This window comes from Thamnophis sirtalis, unplaced genomic scaffold, assembly GCF_051295495.1.
Source record: "Thamnophis sirtalis isolate CommonGarterSnake01/CBP01778 unplaced genomic scaffold, rThaSir2_p1.2 scaffold_4, whole genome shotgun sequence".
In the NCBI taxonomy this organism is placed as follows: Eukaryota; Metazoa; Chordata; class Lepidosauria; order Squamata; family Natricidae; genus Thamnophis; species Thamnophis sirtalis.
The window spans coordinates 50666687-50694145 of NW_028261384.1; the positions used below are offsets into that span (position 1 = coordinate 50666687).

General features: G+C 41.7%; 1 protein-coding gene across 1 annotated transcript in view; it reads right to left on the reverse strand.

The window, feature by feature from the left end:
- The window catches only part of GADL1 (GAD like acidic amino acid decarboxylase 1), a 146696-nt gene that overhangs the window by 43227 nt on the left and 76010 nt on the right, over positions 1–27459 (reverse strand). Inside the window, exon 13 of the mRNA XM_087712897.1 lies at positions 13947–13998. Within this exon, the coding sequence (XP_087569023.1) occupies positions 13947–13998 (52 nt within the window). The remainder of the gene's footprint in view (positions 1–13946; positions 13999–27459) is intronic.

A 27459-nucleotide genomic window follows, 5' to 3' on the forward strand; every position in this document is an offset into this window, starting at 1 on the left:
CGGTTTACAGAGTCAGCATATTGCCCCCAACAACAATCTGGGTCCTCATTTTACCCACCTCGGAAGGATGGAAGGCTGAGTCAACCCTGAGCCAGTGAGATTTGAACAGCCAAACTGCAGAACTGCAATCAGCTGAAGTAGCCTGCAGTGCTGTATTTAACCACTGCGCCATTCATTAAACAGTGTAAAATTTTGTGTCATAATAGTTAAAGTTTATCACCATATACATTATGTGTATTTATTCTTATTTTAATAGTGATACTTAAAACTTAACATATCGTTAAAACATTTCTTCTTAATTTATATAAATTTATGATACATTATAAAATAACTCCCATATATTATAATAATCCGATTCTTCCTTTCCTTTAATTGCAAGTGTTAATCTATTCATTTATGCATATTCTAATATTTTTTTAGTAACATTTTCATCTGAAGATATCTCTTCACTCTTCCAATTTGTGCAAATTTTGCCTAATTTTGTCAATTTAAAAGAGCCCCTATCCATCTAAATTGCAGAGCCAACTTCACAAGTTGAAAATGAAAACACAGAAGAGTTTATCGCAGTTTTGGAAAAGCTGGACATTAACTTTCATTTTTACCCTCACTGCTTTGGTACAAATGTAAACCTCTCAACACAATTGATAGAAGAGCTTTGAGAAAATAGACAAATTTGGGACTTTTTCTTTAAGGACATTAATAAAGTTGAAAGGACTAGAAGTTTTTGAAACTTGCAGAAAAGAAAAAGATTTTACTCCATAAAGATAAGCCGGAGGGGGAGATTTAAACTTAAGGAGTTAACTGGAATCAGGATCTCTGCTTGACATGTGCAACTGAAAGAAAGATTTAACCCAAAATTTGCAAATCTATTTTTTAAACATATATATAATGTTTAAGCAACTTTTAAAGTAGGCAAAAGTTATTGAAAATATATTTCAGAGTACCTGCATTAAGAAGAAGTAAAAGAAAATAATGTATCATTTTAAAGAAAAATTTCTGTATGTTAAAAAGGATGTTTATAAAAGAAAATAATAATTATTCTATAATGATAGTTTGGAGGGAGGGAGCTAAATGCAATATTGACGTTTAAGGCTTGTATGTTAAAGTTAAAGAATAAGATGTATTAGAAAGTTTTGACTTAAAAGAAAAAAAGTGTCTTTTTCTTTAAAAAAAGGTTTAGCAACTTGAAGGAAAAAAGGAGGAGGAAAGACACCCCCTTTTTTAGGCTAAAGAATTTGAAAGAATATACTAAACTTTGTAAATAAAAATGGTGACGTTTTATAAAGATTACTAGGGGCAAAGAGAAATGCCTGGAATGAAGATAAAACAGGAATTATTAATTTGATTACTTTATTTAAAGAGGAAAATATGTTCTTATTTGGATATCAATTCTGGAATTTGTGCTTATAAAGAAAAAAATGAAACTTTGATCTTGGTTTTGTTGATTAGAAAGATTTGGTGTTATAAAAATGGATAGTTATATATTAATGTATAAAAGCAAAAAGTCGAGGCTGGAGTGTGTTTATCTTGTACTGAGTTAGGAAGAGTTGGAAGTTAATGCCCCCTTTTCTTTCTTTTTGTCTTCCCCCTTGTATTACACCCCCACTTTTCCCATTCCCTTTCCAACCGTTAATTTCTTAATTTCTTTTCTTTTTTTGTATTTTATATAATAAAAGAAAAAGAAATTACAGGTAAATATAATGATGCAAACTGGAAAGAAAGAGATTATCCAAAACAATTTTCTTAAAACAATAGTCTTTATGACATGTTCTTGCTATACATGCATAACTTCCTGTCAGTATTTATGAGGTTAAATCAGAATGGAGATGGGTGAAAATAGGAAAGAGATAGAAGGAATTAACTAGAGTGTACTCTAAAGTGAACAGTCTCAATTACAGTCTATTCTTCCTGCCAAATGGGTAGAAACTACTAGCTGTGCTGAATTATTTCATGAAAGGGCAGTAACTCTATTCATAACATCATTTCTGCCTTCTTTCAAATAATATATTAAATACATTTAATCATCAAGGAGAATCCAATTGTCAGAAGGAAGAGATGGCCAAGTGTGTCATTGGCTGTGATGAAATAAAATGAAGTTTTTTTTCTTTAGCACATCCAGACAAATGTAATCTTTATCCTAGAATATTAAATTTAGTATTAGCTCTTGTGAGATTAAAAAAAGATTGGGGGGTGACTATTACAAATTAGCTGGATTTCCCCCCCCCCCCCAATTCATACAATCAGCTCATTTTCCTCTTTTTTCTTAGAAATAATGTTTGTAAAGGAACCAGTGCTGAAGCATCCTGACCCCGAGCAAACTTTCGTGAACCAAGCAATGCCAGCGACATGGCAGTGGGAGTGGTGCTACTCCAAAGAAACAACCAAGGAAATCTACAACCCTGCACCTACACCTCTGGCAAGCTCACAGACACAGAGAAACGATGGGCCGCATGGGAAAAGGAGGCTTTCGCAGTGAGATGGGCACTGCTAACCTGTAGACACCTGTAGGAAGGAGTCCAGAAACCATTCAAAATCTGGATTGACCATAAGAATCTGGAGGCTCTCAGTACCCCATGGAAACTATCACCCAAGCAAGTCCGATGGGCTCAATATTTCAACCGCTTCGACTTCGTACTAAAGCACATTCCAGGGCAGAGGAACTTTTTAGCCTACGCCCCCTCCCGCATGCCCCAGTACAAATGTGAACGGGAGCAGGTGGTGGATGCCATCATTCCCTCTACCCAAATAGCTGCCCAAGTGACCACCAGATGACAATGGCATGACCGACCCGACCAACTAGCAGGTGACCTAACCACAAGACTCAAAACTGAACTGCTAGCAGATGCTTGGTTCCAAAACAACCAACACATCTTGACAAAAAGAGATGACCTTGCATGGAAGGGGATGAAACTCTATGTCCCAGAACCCCTATGCACACTAATTCTCCAGAGGAGCCACGCCAAACTAGCAGGCCACTTTGGATTCCTAAAGATGTTACACTTAGCCCGGGGGCAGTTCCGGTGGCCCAAAATAAAGAAAGATGTGGACAGTTACGTGAAAAGTTGCACCATCTGCACCACAATGAAGAAGCAATCAGGAAACCCCCCTGGATTGCTGCAGCCAGTAGCAGAGCCAACGAGGCCGTGGGAAGAGATTGCAATGGACTTTATAGTAGAGTTGCTGAAAAGTGGGGGAAACACGGTGATTTGGACTGTAATAGACTTGTTCTCCAAGCAGTTGCACTTCATACCCTGCAGCAACTACCCTCAGCTCACAAGCTGGCCAAACTCTTCCTGAAGCATATCTACCACCTGCATGGAGTACCTCGAAGAATTATCTCAGACAGAGGGGTACAGTTCACAGCTAAGTTCTGGAGGGAGTTCCTGCGGTCCATTGGGTCATCCCAGGGCCTTAGCTCGGCTTTTCACCTGAGTACCAATGGGGGGCAGATAGACTGAATGCTATGGTAGAGCAGTACCTGAGATGCTACGTGAACTATCAGCAGTCCAATTGGGCAATAGACATCAATCTCTTTCAAGGATTGATTTTATACTAATTACAAATGATTTACTTTGTAGGGTGAAGAAGACAAAGATTATGGCGAGAGTTCTTTCAGACCATAATCCAGTCTGGATGGAATTGGGAAGGGTAGCCCAGGCAAGAAGGTCCTGGAGGTTGAATGAAAACTTATTTAGATATGAAAAGTATGTTAATGATTGTAAAAAATTGCTATCGGAATATTTTGTCTTCAATATGAACAAGGGTACATCTTTGGAATATGTATGGGATGCAAGCAAAGCGTATATGAGAGGAGTATTAATGAATATAAATAAAATACATAGATACAAACAAGGGCAAAAACGAAAAGAATTGGAAGAGGAAATTAAAGGGAAAGAGTCAGAATTAACATTGAATCCAGGAGATACAAAGATTAGGGAAACAATTGCTATATTAAAATCTCAGTTTGATATGCTGATCTCTGACCAGGTAGCTACTAGTTTATTATATGCTAAACATAATACTTTCTGCAATGCAAATAAACCTGGTAGGTGGTTGGCTTATCAGATTAGAAAAAAAAGGAAAGCTCGAAATGTATCCAAATTGTGTTACAGAGGGAAGGAAGTGTTTCAACAGGAAGAGATTCAAAAGGTATTTCGGGAATTTTTTACAGAGTTGTATAAAGGGGATAAAATTAAGGACGGAGATATAGACAAATACCTAGATAAAGAGAAAATCCCCCTAGTCAGAGAAGAACATAGGCATAAGCTGAACCAACCTATAACCTCTGGGGAAATTTTGCAGGCAATTAAACAATTAAAGTTAGGGAAAGCACCAGGCACAGATGGTTTAACAGCTGTTTATTATAAATATCTACAGTTAGAAATGGTAGAACCCCTCAGAGAACTATTCAATAAAATTCAATCGGGAGGGAAAGTGCCTCCCTCGTGGAAGACTGCGTTCATATCGTTGATACCCAAAGAAGATCAAGACCTTACCCAACCAAAAAATTACAGACCTATTTCATTACTTAATGTAGATTATAAAATTTTTACTAAAATATTAGCAAATAGGCTAATGGGGGTAACTCAGCAACTGATACATACCGATCAAACTGGTTTTATACAGGGCAGACAGATGAAGGATAACGTTAGATTAATTATCAACGCTTTAGAATACCTGGGAAAGAACAATCAAATCCCGGCCGCATTCATATTTTTGGATGCGGAGAAAGCCTTTGATCGAGTTAATTGGCAATTCCTGCTGAAGACATTGCAAAAAATGCAGATAGGAGATGGTTTTTTACGGTCAATTGGTGCAATATATCAGCAGCAAACAGCCCAGATCATTGTCAATGGAAGTCTGACAGACTCCTTTCAAATTGAAAAAGGTACAAGACAGGGCTGTCCTCTGTCCCCATTATTGTTTATTATAACTTTGGAAATACTGTTGAATAAGATACGGGGCCTGGGCGGTCTAAAAGGGATCAAAATTAGATAGCAAGAATATAGAGTTCGTGCATTTGCGGATGATCTGGTTATAATATTGGAACAACCGCAGGAATCTAGTAGGGTATTATTGAATACGATCAATCAATATGGTCAAGTCTCGGGATTTAAAATAAATCTAGGAAAAACCAAAATAATAGCTATAAATATGACTATCAAACAGAAGGAAGAACTGGGGGCGACGCTAAGATGTGAGGTAGTTAAAAAAGTTAAATATCTTGGAGTTAATATCTCAATCTCAAATGGGAAATTATACAAGTATAATTATGAATCACTTTGGCATAGTACACAGTTGGAGTTGAAAAGGTGGGAAAAACTGCATTTGTCCTTGCTGGGTAGAATAGCGGCAGTAAAAATGAACATTTTACCAAAATTTTTATTTCTTTTTCAAATGTTACCAATACTTAAAAGAGATACGAATCTTTTAGAATGGCAGAGGGTATCAACAAATTTGTGTGGGCAGGAAAGAAGCCGAGGGTAAAGATGAAAATAATGCAAGATGCACGTGAAAGAGGAGGATTGAAATTACCTAACTTAAAATTATACTATGACGCAGTGGCATTATCTGCAATTAGTGATTGGATTCATCTAACTAATGACAGAATTTTGAATATCGAGGGATATGATTTGTTATATGGTTGGCATGCTTACCTGTTATTTAACAAAAAAACGGATAAGAAATTTAAAAATCACATCTTAAGAAGTGCTTTATTGCGGGTTTGGAAAAAATATCAACATAAACTAAATGATAAAGTGCCCATGTGGGCAATTCCTAGACATGCAATTGAAAATATGAATGTAGAACAAAAACACGATAGAACCACCTATAGACAACTTCTTATCTCAGAAAGAGGGGTGATGGAACTAAAATCTTTAGAGGTACTTAAAGAAGAGAAGGTAGTTCAAACGTGGTTTCAGTATGGTCAACTACAAGCTAGGTGGAAAACAGATCAAAAAACTGGCTTTGTAAAAGTTGAGGATAATTTGTTTAAACAAATAAGAGATCAAAGCTCAATGCATATAAAGAGGATATATAATGTATTAGTACAGATGGATTCTGAAACGGAACTGATTAAGGATTGTATGATAAAATGGGCTCAGAATGTCGAGGAACCAATAATGCTTGAAACATGGGAAAGAATCTGGGTAAGAAATGTGAAATTTACACAAGCACAAAACTTGAGAGAAAATTTTTATAAGATGTTTTATAGATGGCACCTAGATCCTAAAAAGCTTGCCTCTATGTATCCAAATGTTCAACCTAAATGTTGGAGATGTGGTTCTTGTGAAAAGGTTTACCTCTCCACAAAATATCTGAGGTTAAGACTCCCTAGCAAGAAACTGGGACCAAAGTTTGTGGGACCATTCCCCATAGTAAAGATCATCAACCAAGTCTCAGTTCAACTGAAACTGCCCCGACTGCTAGTGAAGGTACATCCAGTATTCCATAGTAGCCTCTTAAAACCCGTGATGAGATCCACTCTGAGACCACTGCCCCAGGAACCCCCAGGCCCTGTGCTCATAGGGGGCCAAACCCATTATGAGGTGCAACACATACTTGATTCGAGGTGGCACAGGAGGCAACTCCAGTACTTAATTAAGTGGAAGGGCTATCCCTTGTCACAGGCATCTTGGGTAAAGAGTAGAAATATCCAGGCTGATCACCTTATAGAGAGATTCCATGAAAAAAATCCAAACAAGCCTGGGGGGAGGACATAGCCTTGAATCCCATACTGTTACTCAAATTGTTTTTGTTTGCACAGATTGCCTTTGAAAAGTGAGGGGAGCTGGATGTCAACTCTTTGTGTTGACATTCCATGCAGAGCATCGGCGGAGCCAGATCTCAGATTACAATAGCTTGGTTGAGATGAGTGAAGCTATTGGATAACGTGATTTATGACAAAGACTGAAGGGAAGACAGAAACATGGGCAAAATTCAAAAGCAGATAAAGAAAGCAAAAAGGATGGCTGTGACTAAGAAATGTCTAATGAAGAATGCCTAATGAAGCTGTTAATAAATCACTGCTTTTTGTATTACAATATTTGTATTACAATAGCTTATTATGAAGCAGGCATCATTAGGGTACTTTACATATATACTCTTAAATATAAAGATATTAATTTTTCAGGAATAATGGGACAGCATTAGAGATCTGTTCCATAATATCATTATATAGTTCTTTCATGGCCTGAAACACAAACTTCTGTAAATAAACCACACTTCCTTTCTTTTGGCATTGTTCCGAAATGTTATTTTCAGGCTTGAACATAATGCAAATCTAACTTACTAGACAACTAAGATCTGATGTTAAATGACAGCAACTTAATGTCCATAATAAATAAAACAGATTGTAGAATTAGCCTTTTTTGGCATAGAAATATGCTACAGAAGAGCATGAAGATTATATATTCTAAGCTTACTATTTCAATTAAAAGAGGTTTTAAAATACTTAGCTAAGATTTTGAGCTGTAGCTGCTATAGTCGGTTTAAGAAAACTGCAGTCTGATATAGAACTTAATATAAAGTGATTATGTTATTGTTACATGTTTCAGAACAGAACTATCATGATTACATTCCTGGTTTTTTTTTAATATCCCATTACCCACTCTTCACATTATAGCAGCTTTACCAATCTGACCCCTGATGCAATTCTGATAAATCTGAAATCAAAGTGGAAAGTACATCAATTTTGGAAAGATTAGATTGGGAACTAGGGACGCATGTCAGTTCAATAATTCCTACAGAGATTGTTTTACAAATAACTGGGACATGATATTTTAGGCTCCTTACAGATGACAGTTTAGGATGGTGTGAAATTCATAATGAATTCACAGCAGTCATTTCCTTTAAATTACTCAGTTTAGCAAGAGAACATCTAACACTTTACATGTTTTATCTTGCCTATGCAACACTAACATTTATTTCCAATATTCTAATGAGGAAGATTTTATTTTAAGAAAAGACTGTTGTACTTACCTGAACAGTCGTTCTGGGTGCGCTGCATGAGAATCCAAGGAATGGGTTAATTTCTTGCTTGCCTCAACACTGAATTAAATGAAACTCAGCCACGCCTCCTTTTGAACTCGGCCGATCAGTTTTTTTCAATGAAAGGAATGGCTGTTTCGAGAAGAAAGCACCTGAAAGTCCACTAACCTCGAAACCTCCAAGGCCCAACGACCCTGGACCGAATCGCAAAGTGCGGGGTTGGATTCTCACGCAGCTCACCAAGAACGACTGTTCAGGTAAGTACAAAGGTCTTTCTCCAGTGCACTGTTTAGAGAATCCAAGGAATGAGATATGCCTAAGCATACTACCTTAAGGGTGGGTAGAAGTCCGATCCAGGGAACCTGAGTCCGAGTGAATCACTTGCAGCACCCGATGTCCGAAGGCCGCTTCACCTGAAGCATAGATGTCTCGTTTGTAATGCTTGATGAAGGGTAACGGAGATTATCACGTCGCTGCTCTAAAAATTTCCTCAATCGATGCTTGTGTGGCCCAGGCTGTAGTTGTGGCCGCACTGCACGTTGAGTGAGCCATGACGTGATGTGGTGGCGGATGCCTCTGTACCTCATACGCCTTGCCGATAAAGGCTTTCAGCCATCTTCCAATGGTGGTGGATGATATCCTCTGACCCATAGAGCCGAAAAGAAAGGTGACAAACAGGGCCTCTGGCCACTGGAACGATGCAGTACATTTGATGTAAAGTCGCAGGGCTTGTCACACGTCGAGATGATGCCACATCCATTCTCGAGGATGTTGCGGTTGACAACAGAAGTCAGGTAACACGAGTTCTTGGGCTCTGTGGAACCAGGAGTTGACCTTCATAATGAAGGACGGGTCAAACTGGAGGATCACTCTGTTAGAATGGAATATGAAGAGGTCGCTCCGAACCCGCAGTGCCGCCAACTCTGATATCCTGCGAGCCAAAGTAATGGCCACGAGAAAGGCCACTTTCAGTGTCAACAAACGAAGACTGATGGATCGGATGGGCTCAAAAGGTGCAGACATCAAGGCCTCGAGTATGGTGGGAAGTTCCCACAATGGGTAATGATGTACCATCGGGGGCCTAAGGTTGGAAGCACCCCTGAGAAAGGCACCAACCCTGGGATGGAGCGCCAGAGAACGGCCAGTGTCTACGTGTAAAACCGTGGAAAGCGCCGCAGTCTGTCTCCACAAGGTGTTTGGGGCCAGGCCCCTGTCCAAACTGTCCTGGAGGAAATCCAAGACTTGAGGAAGAGAAGCTGACTTTGGAATAACTCCCAGGGACGGCACCACCTGCAGAAGGTTCACCAGGTTGCATTGTACATTCGTGTAGTGGATGGGCATCTGGCTAATTGAATAGTACGAATGACTCGCGCTAAGAAATGGTCCTGTCTCAAGATGTCCCCCTAAATGGCCAAACGGCCAACTGGAACCACTGAGGGTCCGGGTGTATCAGTGTCCCTGGGTGAGGATTATCCTGTTGTCCGGGATCCTCCGGGGTGGGGGTGGGGGCAATGGCCAGGCTGGTCAAGTCGGCGAACCAGGACCTGCGGGACCAGTGGGGAGCGACCATCAACACCTCTGCCTGTTCTGAAAGAATCTTGCGAATCACCCTCAGAATTAGCAGTAGAGGCAGAAATGCATACAGAAGACCGTGGGGCCATGGACAATGGAGGGCATCGGTCCCCTTCACCCTGTGAGCCTGGAACCTGCTGAAGAATTGAAGCAGGTGGGTGTTGGTTGGAGATGCAAATAGGTCCATCATCGGCATGCCGAACCTGTGGATCAGTTCCTGGAATAAATCCGGGTGGAGCTGCCATTCTGCCTGATCCACAGTCTTGCAACTCAGCCAATCCACCTGTAGGTTTGAGGTGCCAGAGATGTGATTCGCCCTGACGGGTAGGTGTGACTCCATCCACAGGCAAAGTGCCTGCGCTTCCAGCATCAACCTCTTGGAATGCATGCTCCCCTGGCGGTTGATGTGTGCCTTGGCGGCCCGGTTATCAATGAGGATCAACATGTGCCGCCCCATCACCAGGTCACTGAATTCTCGAAGGGCTAGATGGACGGCCTGAAGTTCTAACCAATTTATATTGTTCATCAGGTCCTGGGGGCTCCAGCATCCCTGAGCCACTTGAGAATGGGTGTGAGTGCCCCAACCATACAAGCTGGCGTCAATCGTGATCATGAGTCGATCTGGTTCTCTGAACAGATAGCCTTTCTGCAAGGCGGAGGAGGTCCACCAATAAAGAGATCGGATCACTTTGGAGGACAGCCGTAATGTTCAGAACACCCTTGTGCCTCCACTGATGTGGAAGGAGGAACCATTGGAGGTGACGTGCATGAAGTCGGGCCAGGGAACAATTCCTATGCAACATATCAGTTTCCCGAGTAATGTATAGATGACAGAGAGGTGAACTGTCCTCTGTGACAGTACTTGATTCACCAGAGTTCGAATGCTGGCACAACGTTTGGGTGATAAGAACACCTGACATTGGACAGTGTCTATTACCACCCCCAGGTGAGTCAAGGACATGGCCGGTATTAATTGACTTTTGTCCATATTTACCATGAAGTCATGGAGTTGCAGCAATTGAATTGTCGTGCGAAGGTCCCGCGGGCCTGCTCTGAAGATGAGGATTGTATTGGGACATTGTCTAGATAGGCTTGAAGTCTAATGGGGCGTGACCTGAGATGGGCCATCACCATGGCCAGAATCTTTGTAAATGTCCGTGGGGCTGAGGAAAGGACAAACGGCAGTGCCCAGTATTGGAAGTGGCGCCCCGCTTATGAGAAGCAGAGAAACTTCCAGTGCAAGTATAGAATCGGCATGTGAAGGTATACCTCTTTGATATCTACTGGTGTCAGGTAATCTCCCTGGCAAATGTATCCCAAGATGGTTTGCAGCGACTGCATTTTGAAATGCTTGTACGCCAGGTACACATTCAGCCTCTTGAGATCTAGGACCGCCCTCCACCCCCCAGAGTTTTTGGGCACAAAAAACAGGATGGAGTAAAAAACCCTCCGATCCTGGCCTGCTGGAACTGGTTTGATGGCCTGAATTTCTAGAAGGTGCTGAATCTTGGTGCCCATGAGGGGCCTCATGGTCACGTACCTCGGGATGGAACATCTGATGAACCTTCTCTGGGGAGTGGAGAGAAATTCTAGGGTGAGGCCGATCCATCTTGAGAACCCAAGTGTCCGAGGTCGATTGTTCCCAATAGTGGACAAAGTTTTTGAGTCGACCACCAAAGGGAATACCAACCTGGGAGTCAGTGGTATCGACGGAAGGGTTGATATCCAGCACCGTGACTTCCCCGGCGGGACTGCTGCTGCTGCTGTTGTTTAGACCTGTCTCTAAACCCTGATCTGTCCTGAGCTCTATCGGAGGACTGGTAGTAGGGTCTGTGGTATTGGGGTCTGGCTGAGCAAGGCTGGGCCCTGCAATCTGACTGACGTTGCACCAAGTGCAGGACCTTTTTCTTATCCCTATTCTCAATGAGAATGGGATATAGGGCTTCGCCAAATGGCTTTCCCCCTTTAAAGGGTGAGGATGCTAAACGCCATTTAGAGTGCATGTCAGCTTGCCAATGGCGCAGCCAAAGCAAATGGCGGGAAGTGATGGTAGTAGCCAAAAGCAAATTTGGCTGCCGCCAGGATGGCATCTGCCGAATATTCCAATGTCGCCACTAGTTTATTTGCATCCTGATGAAGACGCATGTTTTCAGGTGCCAACCTAGCTTGCAATTGTCTGAGCCAAACTAGAGACATCCTATTGAAAAAGGACATGGCCGTGGCTGCCCTAATCGTCCACGCAGCTGCCTGGTGCGACTTGCGGAACGTCTGCTCCACCTTACGGTCTTCAGCCTTCAGAGGCAGAAAAGGCTGCGACAGGGGCATCCACAGTTGGCAATTGGAGGATCCCCTCCAGATCCGGACCTGGTCCAAACAGCCATTTGTCATTATTACTAGGAGGAGGAACAGCAGCTGGCTGAGCCTCCTGCCTCTGGATAACATCTAAGAATAGCTTGGGTGAGGGAATGAGCTCCTGTTCCTGAACTGGTTCAGAAAATAGCATCTCAGTGGAGTCAAGCCCCAAGGAAGGTTCTACTGGGGTATCCTTATCACCCATTTTAACAGTCGTCCTGGCTTTAAAAAGTAAGAACTTAAATAAGGCCAGTCCACAGAGACCTCCAGGAAGAGGGGCCCACCCTCATCATCCGAAAATTCCAGATCCCCTTGTTCATCATCACCCAACAGAGACTCCTCACTGTGAGTGTGTAATGGGGAGGGGGATCCCTAGTAGGCGCTGAAGAATGTCTAGAAGAGGACCTCAGGCCTTTGGATCTATTACGCAATTCCAAATCCACCCCCTGGGAAATGGCTGCAGAAATAATATCTCTAAATTCCCTGGGCAGGCTATGGTCTGTTCATCCTCCCCACCGGAGCCCAGTGGTTGTGAGGTGAAAGTCACCTCAGGTGATGCATATCTGGCTTCTGGGGTGGCTTGCCTGGCTTGGGGACTGATGACCCCGCTCAAATCCGAAGCACCAGGTGTGGAGCCTAGTCCTAGGCCCACCTCTTCGGCTGAAAGGCCCTGAATGTGGTCAGGGGAACCAGTCCCTGGGCGACCACAAGGGGGAGCTGCGATGTGGCTGGGACAGAAGGCCCTCCAACTGCAGCAGCAGAGAGTTTTCCCCGGGGCATCCGAACTCTTAGAAGCCTGTTTATCTGAAGCACAAGACTTTCCACCCCTATCGGCAGCCACCAATTTGGATTTAGCCCTAGACTTGTTAGTCGCGGCCCTGGTGGAAGCCCTCCCTGCTCTAGGCAAAGGAGGGCCGGCCAAGGGGAAACTCCCTCGGGAGATGCCTTCCCCAGAGGCACGGTGGGTGGATCGTTCGGCCATAGGAAGTCTTATAGCCCCTCAGGAATTAACCACAAACCTGAATGGGACCCCCACAATCCTGGTCTCAAGAGAATGCTGATCGAAGCACTGACTTTTAGCCACAAAGGGTTAACAATCCGAAGCTCAAAGTGAGATTGCAATCACGCTGCCAATTAGCTCGCTGACTCACTCACAATGCAGTGCACAAGCTACCAAACTGCTGACGCAATGGAGCGGCTCATTTGGCGCCAGAGGAAAAATGGCCGGGATTCAAACAAGCAGCCAACAGGCTCCTAGAAAAAACGTCTGGCTCGGTGGCAACAGGCAACGGCCAGTCTGGATGCGGCAGCTAATAGGGAGATTCGCTGAGCCTCCATTCAATCCCCGCCCACGGAATTCAAATGCAAACGGCAAGAGGATGGCAGAGCAAGCCTCCTAGCATGCCAACGAGGGAACCTGAGAACTGGTCTCACAACCCTTACACCAGATATCCAGAATGGCTAGCCCGGAAAAATGGGCGATTGGGCCAAACTTAACAGCGCCTTCCAGTAGGAAGGGAAACAAGTGGTGGTTCTAACCGGCGGACTAGGGAAACGAGTGTGCCAAGAATAACCTGTAAAATAAAAAACACAAACAAACAAATAAATTCATATTACCTGCAATGAGAATCAAGGAACAGGTTTTAATGATAGAAAAATTAAAGAGAGAAGGTGATTATGTCTCGTTAGGCAGACTGAATTGAAAAAACTGATCAGCCGAGTGCAAAAGGAGGCCTGGCCAAGTTTCATTCAATTCAATCTCGAGGCAAGCAGACTGAAATTAACCCATTTCTTGGATTCTCTAACCACTAGAGAATAAGGCGGAAAACATCCTTATGTAAAATACCTTATTTTGTTTCAATTCAATTGTTTCTATTTTGTTTCAATTCAATTACATGGTGAATGATTGTTTATCATCTAAATAAGGCATAGCATGTAATCAAGGTGATGATCTAAAATACTGCCTATACTTCATACCTTTTAGCATTTCTGATATCATTAATTCCAAAATGGTGGTGCATTTAACCTACCTCCAGAAGCAACTGAAATCCTTCTCTCTTCTTAATTTCATCCACTAAGTATCTGAAAAACAGAACAGTAATGTCTAGAGTTAATTTAAGAATGTACAAATAGATGGAGATGTTCCATTTCAGGTTATTAGATGCATAGTATAACTTCTTTCAACTTGAGAAACAACACTCCAAATTTAGGTGAGGCTAAGTCTAGTAGATGGGATCACTAATATATATATATATATATATATATATATATATATATATATATATATATATATATATATATATATATATATATATATATATATATATATATATATTATGTCCTTGTATATCTTAAAATTATTATTTATTAAATATATATATCACCCATTTTCCTGAAAAGGCAATTCTAAGCAGCTTACAAATAAAAAGATGAATAAAAAACAATTAAATTTTAACACTATGAAAAAAAGAAAGAAAACAGGAACCAAGAGATGGATGCTACAACAATGAGGTCTTCTTACCCTGTCAGCCACCTCCAGTAGTGAGTGCTGTCCTTAAGGTCCCAAGACAACTGGACGAGCTAAATTTTATACCCTTTTCGAAGGCCAATAGGGTAGGAGCAGTTCTCAGTTCTGGTGATACAATGTCCCCTGGGGTCAGGGCCACAAAGGAAAAGGCTCTATGATCATTCTTACAAAATTACTTAGCATAGTGATCCTCAACCTTTCCGGCTTGAGGGGGTGGGGGGAGAGAAATGGTTCTGTATGAGTGGCAGGCGCATGCCACTCTCACAAATGGAACACTCGCCTGACACTTGCACAGTCCAGTTTTAAACGGGCCATAGCCTGGAGGTTGGGGATCTCTGCCTTAGCAGATGGAATCCATAAGTCTCTTCAACTAGCATGAGTGGGATGAGCCAGCCCCATTATGGTGAGACACTCCTTATATTCCTGGACCCATGCACTTTAAAGGATAATAATCAACATCTTGAATTGGTCTGAATAGCAAATTGGTAAATAATGAAGCTCGCACAGCTCAGGTTTTATAGGTGCCTAAATGGCCCCAGAACTGTGTGCATTGCTACTTCTTCACCAACTGTAATAGCATTAAGCATCATTACTTTTGTATTTTTTTTTAAAGACTAACAACGTTTCAAGAAATTATGTAAGAGATGGAGGAGGAGCCAACATCACAATGATATGGATGTGCGGTCTCGATGCTCTGAGACCGCAGCCGATGCTTTTGCCACTGGGTGGCCAATCGGACCTAGACTGTCCCACAGAGACGGTGAACAGGAAGAATATGTCTTGCTGATCTCAGGGACATTGCAAAGTCCCTGATCGATGCAAGAGAAGTTCTTCAAGCTGGCGACAAAAAATCCAGCCAAGGCTGATGAAGTCGGGGCGGCTCCAAAACGGAAGGATACGGAAAGAAAAAGTGTTTCCAGCTGGTGAGGAATTTTTACCGTTTAAAAGAGACTGCCTATAAAAAACTTAAAATTAATTTAAATTGGAGGACAGAAGAAATAAGCGGCGGAATTAAGTTTGGAATGGTTCTGGACAGTGGGTTATCTTACTTTTTAAATGCTATGTTCATGGAAGGAATTTATGCAAGCCTTTTAAAATGAATGGATTAAGTTTTCTTCTTCTACTTTTTTTCTTTTATTATTCTTTGTAGCCTATGGACTAAAATCTCCTCTTTCATTCTGTGGGTGTTTTTCTAACGCATTCAAGAATCTGGCTTTTTTAAAAACTTGAAATACAAAAAAGAAACAAAAAGAAACAAAGAAAATTGCAACAATAACTGCTACTCGGAGGCTGGAGGTTTCTGTATTGGAAACGAAACATTTTTACTTTTCTTACTGATTATCCTGGCTTGGCATTCCAAGGTCTCACTGCTTGTTTATAGAGAGTGATAAGAAGAAAAACATACAGATGTCCCTTTGAAGTATATCTTCAACCAGAGAAAAGTGAAAATAAAACTTTATTGTGAATCTATGCTTAATCTTGTAAAAATCTTCCAAGCTAGAGCAGCAGTGTTTTTTAACTGACACAATTTCAACAGGAGAAAGAAACTTTAAGTCTGCAAAAGATATTCTTAGAAATTCAGAAATTATCAAACACATTTGAGAGGACAGAGAAGAAATTGGAAGACTTAGAGCATCTAACAGTAAAATATGATGAAGAAGTTGGAGATGTTTATTAAGTGGAAAAAGAGGAGGTTAGAATTCTAAAAACCGAAGAGGAAAATAACCATAAAGAAATTAAATTTATGGTGATTGGTTTGTTTCTGGAAATGGAAAGAGTGGAATACTGAAAGAGGAATTAAATGGAGGGGAACTCTACCCCAGATGGCAAGTCACAGAAGAAAAAACAAAATAATTTATGGATTTAAAGAGAGAAATTTTATTAGCAACATCATTGATAACACTACTGACAATCAAAGATAAGCTGATTAAGGAAACAGAAAAGGGCATCAAAATTACATGAGAGATTTTATAAGCGAGTTGTTAAGAGGAGTCCATACAAATTTGATTAAGGAGATGATTAGAGGACTGACACCACAAATGGCAGAAGACATGAGATTGTTTTGCTATTGGCAAGATACAGGTTGATAGATGGAAGTATATAATTTAAAACTAGTTAAACTTAGGAAAATTCAGTGACGATAGATATAGTTAAATAAATAATTGCTAATGAAAACAATGTATACAATGTGTAGTGTTATGATAAGTAATAATTGGATATGAATATTGAATGGTACCCATGAAAGGAAGATTAGAAATCCTTTTGGATTATATATAAAGGTTAAAAAAAAAGAACTATTAGATTCAGTTAAGTCTTGATTATTAGGGGGAAAATGTTATGATACAGGATATAGTTAAATAAAGGAGGAATAAGGATAACAACACACACACACACATACACATATATACACACACGTATGTATGTATGTATGTATGTATGTATGTATGTATGTATGTATCTACAATGCTTTGTTCGCAAGCCGAGGTAACACCAGATGCCAAGTTGCAGTTGAACCATTTATTAACAAGCTGGCATAGAACTACGACAGAAAAATAAGAGGCCGTCTGACAGCTATTTGTAAAACCACTATCGAGCAGCCAGCCAAGCTGGAACCAATCAGTGAAATTCGGCTCAGCCCAGGTCAGAAGTCCGAGGACTTAACACTCCTTCCCCCCAGATCGCGCAAGCGTAGTCAGACAGATAGGCAGGCTGACGGTGAATTTGCCCTCACCTGCGCAGTAATAGTGGTAATAGATTTATTTCTGAGGGAGGAAGGAATGGAATACTGGAAAAGGAATTAAATGAAGAGAAAATTTATTTCAAAGGACAGGACATAGAAGAAGAAATCATTAAAGAATTTATTGACTATGAAATACTACTTGCAAAATATTTGATATCACTGCTGATAATTAAAGATAAGCTGAACAAGGAAACAGAAAGAGGGCGTCAAGATTACATGAGAGTTATTACAAGCAAGGAACTGCTAAGAGGAGTCCATACAGATTTGATCAAGAGGATGTTTGGAGGACTGGATCCACAAATGGCAGAAGACGTAAGATTGTTTTGCTATTGGAGAGATACAGGTTGATAGATGGAAGAGTATAATTTAAAACTAGCTAAACTTAGTTAACTTTAGTAACAATAGGTATAGTTAAATAAAAATTGATAATGATAGTAATGTATACAATGTTAAGCTGTTATGATAAGTAATAATTGGATACGAATATGGAATATTACCTGTGAAGGGAAGGTTAGAAATACTTTTGATCTATATATAAAGGTTATTAATAACAATAACAATAAAAAGAACACAATTAGACACAGCTAAGTTTTAATTATTAGGGGTAAAATGTTATGATATAGGATATAGTCAAATAAAGAAAGGATAATGATAATAAATTATATACATGCTATGAGTACAATATGAGGAAATTGGATGTAAATGGTAAACAGGGATTTCGAAAGGAGGATTAGAAAATTTTGGTATTAAATATTATGGATGTTTAGCTAGAATAGGATATGGGATTTAATGTTAATGGAGGATTTTATAAACAAGTAAATGAAATGCCAGTATGTGGTTATGTATTAAATCTTGGTATATTTTATGATGAATGATGTTTAAATAATCATAGTCAAATAAAAGTGGAGGTATGATGATGGTAATATAATAAATATCCAAGATAAGATATTAGAATTCATATGAATTATATTTGATGACTGTGGAAGAGATGCACGAAAGCCTTGTGTAACCAACTGATACACTTTCTACAGTATGAAACGAAGGAAGATTTGTATGTTTGTTTTGAAAATAAAAATATATATTTTTTAAATAAAAGAAACCAAGGAACTCAACCAATGGCACTCCAAGGTGACACTTCGATTTTTGAAGCTTCATACCAGCCTGTCGGAATCGTAAAAAAACCTGGCAGAACTTGTGAGCAATGCTGTCCGACGCTGTGACAAGAAGATCTTCAAAATGCGGGACGACGCCGTTGATCCCATGGAGCAACTGCTCCATGAGACTCTGGAACAATTCGGGGGCCACTCAGACTCCGAACTGGAGGCACTTACATTTAAATGCCCCACCGAGATCATTTAATGATCTCTGGAGAGCCAGGGATGGAGGTTACGCCTCCGTCCTAGTGCTCCTTGACCTCTCAGCGGCCTTAGATACCATCGACCATGGTATCCTTCTGCGACGACTGCGGGAGGTGGGGGTGGGAGGCACTGTTCTACGGTGGTTCTCCTCTTACCTCTCGGACAGGTCGCAGTCGGTGTTGGTCGGAGGGCAGAGATCGACCCCTAGGCCCCTGAATTATGGGGTGCCGCAGGGTTCGGTCCTGTCCCCCCTCCTGTTTAATATCTACATGAAGCCGCTGGGTGAGATCATTCAACGGCACGGGATAAAATACCACCAGTATGCGGACGATACACAGTTGTATCTGTCCGCCCCATGCCAACTCAGTGAAGCGGTGATGTGCCAGTGCCTCGAGGCTGTTAGGGCCTGGATGGGGGTTAACAAGCTTGTACTCAATCCGGATAAGACCGAGTGGCTGGTGTGTTTCCCTCCTACTAATTGGCCAAGTTTTCCATCTCTCAGGCTGGGGGGGGTGGGGGGGTCAAACAGTACGCCCCTCAGACGGGTTCGCAATTTGGGAATCCTCCTGGACCCACAGCTGACTTTCGAACACCACCTGTCGGCTGTGACCAGGGGGGCATTTTCCCAGGTTCGCCTGGTGCACCAGTTGCACCCCTACCTGAACCGGGAGGCCCTCACAACAGTCACTCATGCCCTTGTGACCTCTAGACTGGATTACTGCAACGTGCTCTACATGGGGCAGCCCTTGAAGAGCATTCGGAGACTTCAGCTTGTCCAGAATGCAGCCGCGCGAGCGATCGTGGGTGTACCTCAGTTCACCCACGTAACACCTATCCTCCGCGAGCTGCACTGGCTGTCTGTTGGTCTTCGGATACACTTCAAGGCGCTAGTCGTCACTTATAAAGCCCTTCATGGTATTGGACCTGGGTACTTGAGAGACCGCCTGCTGCCAATTACCTCCAATAGACCGATCAGATCCCACAGATTAGGCCTCCTCCGAATTCCATCCGCCGGCCAATGCCGACTGGCGACTACCCGGAGGAGAGCCTTCTCTGTGGCTGCTCCGACCCTCTGGAACGAACTCCCCGTGGGGATTCGAACCCTCACCACCCTCCAGGCCTTCCGCAAAGCCCTTAAAACCTGGCTGTTCCGACAGGCCTGGGGCTAAAGAGCTTTTGCCCCCCTCCTCGAATGGTAAGGTTGTTGTGTGTTTTTAAATTGTGTATTGTTATGTTTCGTCTTTTTATCCCCTGTCTGTACCCCCTTCCCTGACCGAATTGTGAGCCGCCCTGAGTCCCCTTCAGGGAAAAGGGCGGCATATAAATGAAATAAATCCTAATCCTAATCCTAACAATGATCTGCACAGCTGCGGTGGCATCGTCAACCGGCAGCTGTTGGTAAGCTTGTGCCAAATCAATCATAGCGAAGACCTTTCCCTGTCCCAACGAGTGCAATACATGCTGCACCACAGGGACAGGGTAAGAATTGCCCTGTAAGGCTTTATTCAAAGTTGACTTAAAATCCCCACAAATAGGGACTAAACCATCCGCCTTAACTGGCGTGACAATAGGGGTTTCCCAGAGGGAGTGATCAACTGGTTGCAATACGCCCTGGGAGAGTAATTTGTCCAGCTCCGCATCTACCCTCCCACAGAACGCCAATGGAACATGCCTCGCCTTGAGGTAAATAGGCGCCACCTGGGGATTGAAGCTAAGGGAAATAGGAGTACCTGTATAAGAGCCCAGAGAGCCGTTGAAAACATCGGTGAACTCATCCACCAGCGAGAATAGATTCCCATGGCGCATAGTATGAATTCCCTCAATTCCATCTGCCAGCCAATGTCGGCTGGCGACTCCCCGGGGGAGAGCCTTCTCTGTTGCAGCTCCGGCCCTCTGGAACGAGCTCCCTGTTGAGATCCGGATCCTTACTACCCTCCCGGCCTTCCGCAAAGCCACCAAGTCCTGGCTGTTCCAGCAGGCTGGGGGAAGCTGAGAAGCATCTACCTCCATAGAAATTGTGAATGTTGGTTTTGTTTTTAATATGTTGTCTTTGTCTTGTTCCCCCCTTTCCCTTGTATTTTGTAAGCCGCCCGGAGTCCTCCAGGAGTGGGCAGCATACAAGACAAATAAATAATAGTAAAGGACCCTAAACCGGAGTTCCTCGGTAAACCAAGGGGCCCTCCTGGATCCACTGCTGCGGAGAGGCTGCAAAGGCGCAATCCGATCAAGAGCCCCAGCCGCCGCTCTGTTCAAAGCAGTGACCAAGGACTCTGTCAGATTGTGGGCAAGGGAGTCAGGTATCTCACCAAGCTCCGTCTGAAATCCCACTGGGTCCATCAGGCGCCTGGGGCGGAACCATTTAATCGGCTCCACCTCCCTGCAGTTGGGGAATAGTTTCTGAAAATTGAGCCTCAGTAGGAAGTAATCTGACCATGACAAGGGCGAGGTCTCTATGCCTTTCAGTTCCAGATCACATCTCCACTGCCCCGAGAGAAACACAAGGTCGAGCGTGTGTCCTGCTGTATGAGTCGGATCCTGAATTACCTGGGTCAAGTCCATGGTTGTCATGGAAGCCATGAACTCCTGCGCTCCATCAGAGAGTTCGCCGAGAGATGGCAGGTTGAAGTCCCCCAGTACTATCAGTCTGAGGAATTCAACCGCCAGTCTGGCTACTGACTCTAGGAGCACAGGCAGGGCTGTTGTAACGCAGCTGGGAGGTAGGTACGTTAGGAAAAAGCCCACTTGACCCCCTAGGTCCAGCTTCACCAGAACGAACTCACACCCAACAGTCTCCGGGGCAGGGATCCCACAAGGTACTAATGATTCCCGGATGATAGCTGCCACTCTCCCACCCCTTCTCTGGTGTCGTGGTTGGTGGAGCACCTGAAACCCTTCTGGGCACATTTCTGAGAGGGGGACTCCTCCCTCATGGCCTAGCCAGGTTTCAGTAATACATGCCAGATCTGCCCCCTTGTCTAATATTAAGTCCTGGACAAGGGGAGCTTTATGAATCACAGACCTGGCATTTAGCAGCAGCAACCTGAGACCAGGGCCCTGACATCTCTTGCCACCTGGTCCTTGAGTTGAGCTATCAGGGCCAGAACGAAGGATCGCTGTGACATAGCGAGCCCTCCTTCCCTGGTAATGGCCAGTACTGAAACTCCCGTCGTACCTGCCTCTCCCAAATGTAACCGGGATGCTCTGGCCCACCCCAATTCCCATAGACCTCTCCTCCCCTCCCACGGTCCCCACTCTCCTCGGCAGGCCATTCACCCCATGCACTCCGGGACAAGAGGCGGGTCCGGGCCCCCATCCACTTCTGCTTCTGCACTCAGTGGAGGGGGCTCCAGGCCGCACTCTCGGTCCCCTCATATATACCAAACAGTCATTCCCAACATGCATACCCCACTATAACACTAAAAACATAGGTACAATAAAACAGGACGTAAAGTTAAAAATTAATTTTAAAAAAGTGGGATCATTCACTAACATACATACAGCAAGCATTCCACATACAAGAACAGTTCGCGCAAGTCTTAATAGTTGTGCAGATGACTCTTAGAGTTCGAAATGGTTGAAAATCCGCAGTGGTCCACAGGTGGCATACAGGAGAATGTCTCGTCTTCCCCCTCTCCTGTAGGCCTGGAATGGTCCAAAGTCCAGGGTGGCTGAGGGGTGGCTGAGGCAGATTGAAGAAAAAGGGGGGGTGCATCAGTTGAAAGAAACATTAAGTCCCCACCTGTATTTCCGCCATCTTCCATCACTTCTTCCGCAGAACAGATGCACCACAAATACACCACGGGGGCAAACAGTGGGTATCATCAACATGCCAGAGGGCTTCCCTACTCGCTGTGAGTACCCCTACTTGTCCAAAGTCCAAGGCACCGTAATAAGATTAATTAAACAGGCGCTATCCGAGATGGTATTCCAGGGGCAGTGGCGGGTGGCAATGATCGAAGCAAATGGGGCTGAAGCGGCAAGTCCAGGGGCCCTGAGGTTGCGGTTGGAGGAGGCTAAATGTTCAGAGGCCAAGATAGAGGAGAGCCAGATGTCAGGCAGGCGGGGCAGGAGGGGGCTCCAGAGCAGCGATGGTAGGCAGAGGAAAAGATTTGCCAAGAAGAAAAGTCCAATCACGCAAAGAACGGAGGAAAGAGGAGGCAGCGCTGACGAGGAGGCCGAGCCAAACAGAGAGGGGGGAGGGGTCATCCGGAAGGGCCACGGCATTAAAATACTTGAGTTAATATGAATTATGCTTGATGACTGTGGGAGATGCACAAAAACCATTTGTAACCAACTGATACACTTTCTACAGTATGTAAAGAAGGAAGATTTTATGTGTTGTGTTTGTTTTGAAAATAAAAAATAAAAAAATTATTTAAAAAAATTATGTAAGGGATACTGTTTTAAATTGCAGAATCTTTTCAATGGAATGGCACAGTGATATACATCTGCAACTATTTGTTTATTTGTTTTTTAGCTTTAGGTTTATTCTAAACCTTCATTTTTTTCAAATTAAAGCAGCAAATATGCATTTTAAGACACAAACATATAGAAATTGCAGCAAGTGAATTAAAAGTGCTGGGTTTCACACAGAAACACTCATGACTTTTAATCCCTAATTCAGTAATTGGCTTACCCAGTACAAGATTTATTGACAAACTTTAATAAGATTAATGCCCTTGCTGGGTTTCCAAGTGAGGTTCAATCGTGAACTCAAGGTCCCTGAAAGAGTGAGGATAGCACTGCAGCAGAGATCTGTGGCCAGACAGCAAATTCTGATCAGTATAGGTTCTCTCAGCTTACTCTGGCAACTGGAGGAATCATGATTTGTGTGGTCAATATCGAGCAGCTGGAAGCTGAGACATTTCAATTATGCTCCCAGCTGCAATGCAGCCTCTCATAGACATGAAGTCTGTAAAAAAAAGCTCACTTTCTAAATCACGAATAGATATAATCAATTTAAAATTAATGAGAACTTTTCAGATTGTCAGGATAAGGGAAAACCACTTGATTCTATCCCTCTGTTAGTGCAGCCTAGAATTGTATTGGCTTTTTTGGAATTATATAATTTTATAATTTAAGAATGAAGCCACATATAGAAAGAATTTTGCATTACAATACACAACAACCAAATTCCTACAAACATGTGCGCTCCAGAGTTTCAATGTGTGCCTTTTTCCTCCCACATTTTGAATCAGTGGATATTTAGTTAGTCTCTTGATAAATTTGCAAGGGATGTAATCTATGCTGACATTTAAAAAAAAAAACCTCTCTCTAGCTTGGGAACCACTGGTTCCTACCTCACCAGTTGCAGGTATGGAAGCCAAGAAGAATGATCAGGGGCTTGCAAAGAAGCAAAGGCAGAGGAGATAATTAAAAACCCTGGTGAGCAGGGTAGAAAGATCATTAAAGATTGGGAGAAATGGAAAAAAGAGCAGAAAATCAGAAAAATGCAGCATGTTCAAGAATGGTTCCAATGTGAAAACCACAGGAAAACCTACAATGTTGCTGGTTTATGTTCTGGAAATGAAAAGGAATAGGCATATCTATTCCTTCCCCCTTTAAAGGACTTGAAACTATCAAAACAAATACAATAGCACCAAGACTAGCATAGATTACATCCAGTTTATAAGCAAATTTTCTGATTTCAAAAAAGTTAAGTAGGATTAGATCTATTATCATATTTTTATGAGAAATCAGAGGAAATTGCAGCACTATAAACTAGACTAAGAAGTCAAAAGTACATACTTAAAGAACGCAATTATAAAACCACTGTTACAATATTGCCAAAAAATCCCAAATAAATTAAGATTTGATGGAATCTTAACAATTTGGTAAGCCAACAGACCAATGTTTTTCAAACTTAGCAACTTTAAGATGTGTGGTCAGACTTCTACAGCCAGCAATATTAGCCAAAAGAAACAAAGCACAAAGATAATTCTGCAGCAATACCTGCCTTCCGCAATCAGGCTCCTCCTCACCAAGATTCAGCTGGCCTCTTGTTTATAAAAGCCTCGAAGACATGGCTCTTCACCCAGGCTTTTGACAAGATAAAATGGTGACAATGTGATCACCCAGGGTGGGGAGGAGAAGTTATTGTTTAACTATGCAAGAATGTGGGCAGGAAAATCAGAGTTGGTTTTGTTTCTTCAGTACCAATATGGTATATCCAATAAAGTTTTACTTTTAGGAATTCAATTCTCCTGAAAGTGTTTTCTAATTTTGGGTTTACTAGTTGGACAACTGACATTTTGAACTAGGACTTAATAGATAATGTATTGCTTAAGACTGTCAATTACTGTATTTTTCGGAGTATAAGACACACCTTTTCCCTCAAAAAAGAGGCTGAAAATCTGGGTGCTTCTTATACACTGAATACAGCACTTTTTGCCTTCTGAAACCCCGCCCCTTTTACCAAAATGGCCATGCATAGCCTTTAGGAAGCTTTCAGAGTGCTCCTGGGGGCTGGGGAGGGCAGAAATGAGCAAAAAACGGTCCAGTTTTTACTCAATTTTGCCTCCCCCCCCCCAGCCCCAGGAGCACTCTATAAGCCTCCTAAAGGTTATGAATGCTCTTTTTTTGACAAAAAATGGGCCCGTTTTTGTAAAAACCAGGCCACTTTTTGCTCATTGGGGGGGGGGGCACCCACCAGAAGCACTCTACAAGTCTCCTAAAGGCTATTCATGCCCTTTGTTTTTTTTAAAAAAAAAACAGGCTGTTTTTGGGAGGTTTGTAGAGTGCAAAAACTTTTTTTAAAAGTTGCCTCTTCAAGACCTTGGTGCGTCTTATACTCCGGTATACTCTTATACTCTGAAAAATACAACAGTTAGATGGATCAGAATTACAACCAAATTTAGTCATCATTGCAAGCATATAGAATTTAATCCTAGATAAAAAAATTGTGCATATGACAAAACCTTGTTTGGAGAAATGCTCACAAATAAATTCACAACATTGAATAGATTTCTAAAAGTACTGATTTTAAATACTCATATCATAACTTATACAACAATCTGGCATTTTCATAATGTTTTGCAAAGATTGTCCAGGGATTCATTAAAGAGAACAATAAAGAAATTATTTATACTGAATCAAGGGCAATTGCCAAGATGTTTGTTTTTAATGAGCAAGTATATGTGCCTCCCTCTTCGGTGCATATCCATGCAACCAGATTGCCATGGTGATCTGTTGCCACCAGCATTAATACTATCTAAATGTATACAATAATAATTACAAGTACTGTTTTGATTTAAATTCATCAACATATATGTGGTATTATGCATTTTAAAGAATATTTTATGCGCCTCATATTCCACTCACATCAAAAAACACCAAAGGGCAGTTGTTACAGTACCTTTTTAAAGACAAAAAGAAATTATGAAAGGTACTGCTTTACCCCAGGGCATCAAAGATTGCACAGCAGAAGCGTTGTAACAGAGGCAAACATTGCTTCAGAACATATTACTCTAGCTCAGATGACTATAGAAGTTTGGCAATATATCTATAAAGCACACAAATATTTCCTATGGGATGAACTGAGCCTTCTATTGCAATCATCTTGAAATACTATGCATCCCTGTAAGGAAAACAGCTCTGCCAGTCTCCGATCTTCTATAGAATTCGAAGACATGGAATTCAATATTCTCCAGAAAGCAAGGGGAAATGGTAAATACGTGCAACAGCTAATTCAAAAACCAAACCATACTTCTGTCCATATAAAAACATCTGTCAGCCTGGCAACTAGCAAAGGAGAAATCTTGCCCTTTATTTTTTTTAAGATCCATGGGCTACCTCCAGAATGAAGAAAAGTGTTATGTTGAAATAGTATCTCTGCAGCATTACAGTAAAGTTTACTGTGACATAATCAGAAATAGCTGGCCACAACATTTAGCAAACTAGACTTTTTAGCCAGAGAAACAAATATCTCAGTGATAAAGTCCTGGTACCTAATACTAAATTCAGTAAAGATATCACCCTAGTGATTGCCTAATCACCCTAAGGGCAATTTTCTTTCTGGGAAAATATAAAATCTCTTTCGCTTATCTATGTTATTAGTTAAGACATGACCATCAAAGGAAAACTATATTAATGTGTGTATTTTTAGCAAGTAGAGTTGGAAGTAAGACTTTGATGAACTATTTTTAACCTATGGGAAAAATCAGCTGCCAAATCTGAATATACTCTGATTTAATAAAATATAATGCAAATATACTATTAACTACCTAAGAAGTCTAAAGAACATTCAACTATTAAAATTATACTTGGACTTTATTTTCAACATATTTCTTTTAGATAAATATTCTTGATTTAGAACTAATAGTGAAATTAACTCAGCTTTTATCTACAATCAATGCATATTTTAAAAATATCTATGTTTTAATGTTACTGTTAAGGCTATGTAGATCCCAAACTATTTGCATTGAGGTAGTGTACGATGTCTCCGAGAGACATGCAATATTTGAGCCAGATAGACCTAATTATTTTTACTGTCATAAAAGAATGAATTTGCCAAAATCTAAAATGCCATCAATAAAACAATCTGGAAACTATGTCTTCCCACACAGAAATTAAATATAACAAGAGAGACATTATTACTTAAATATAGTTATTCAAATTACTTTATTTCATGAGGCGTTTTATCATGTCAGCTGTTAAGTATTTTATGCCATGTACTAGCACATAATACACATTGCTATTGCTATTTGTCACTTGCTGGTACTTTTACTTAATATCTGAAGTGATGTAGTGTTTCCTGCCTGAGGGAAGTGGACGAAAGACCTGCCAGATCCCTTCCAACTCTGTTATTAAATTATAATTCTTGAAAATTTTTCAAACAAATCATTTATATATTGTCAGGGAAGACAATAAAGTATTAGAAACATTGGGTTGATGTTGCTGCTATGATTAGGAAAAAGAAA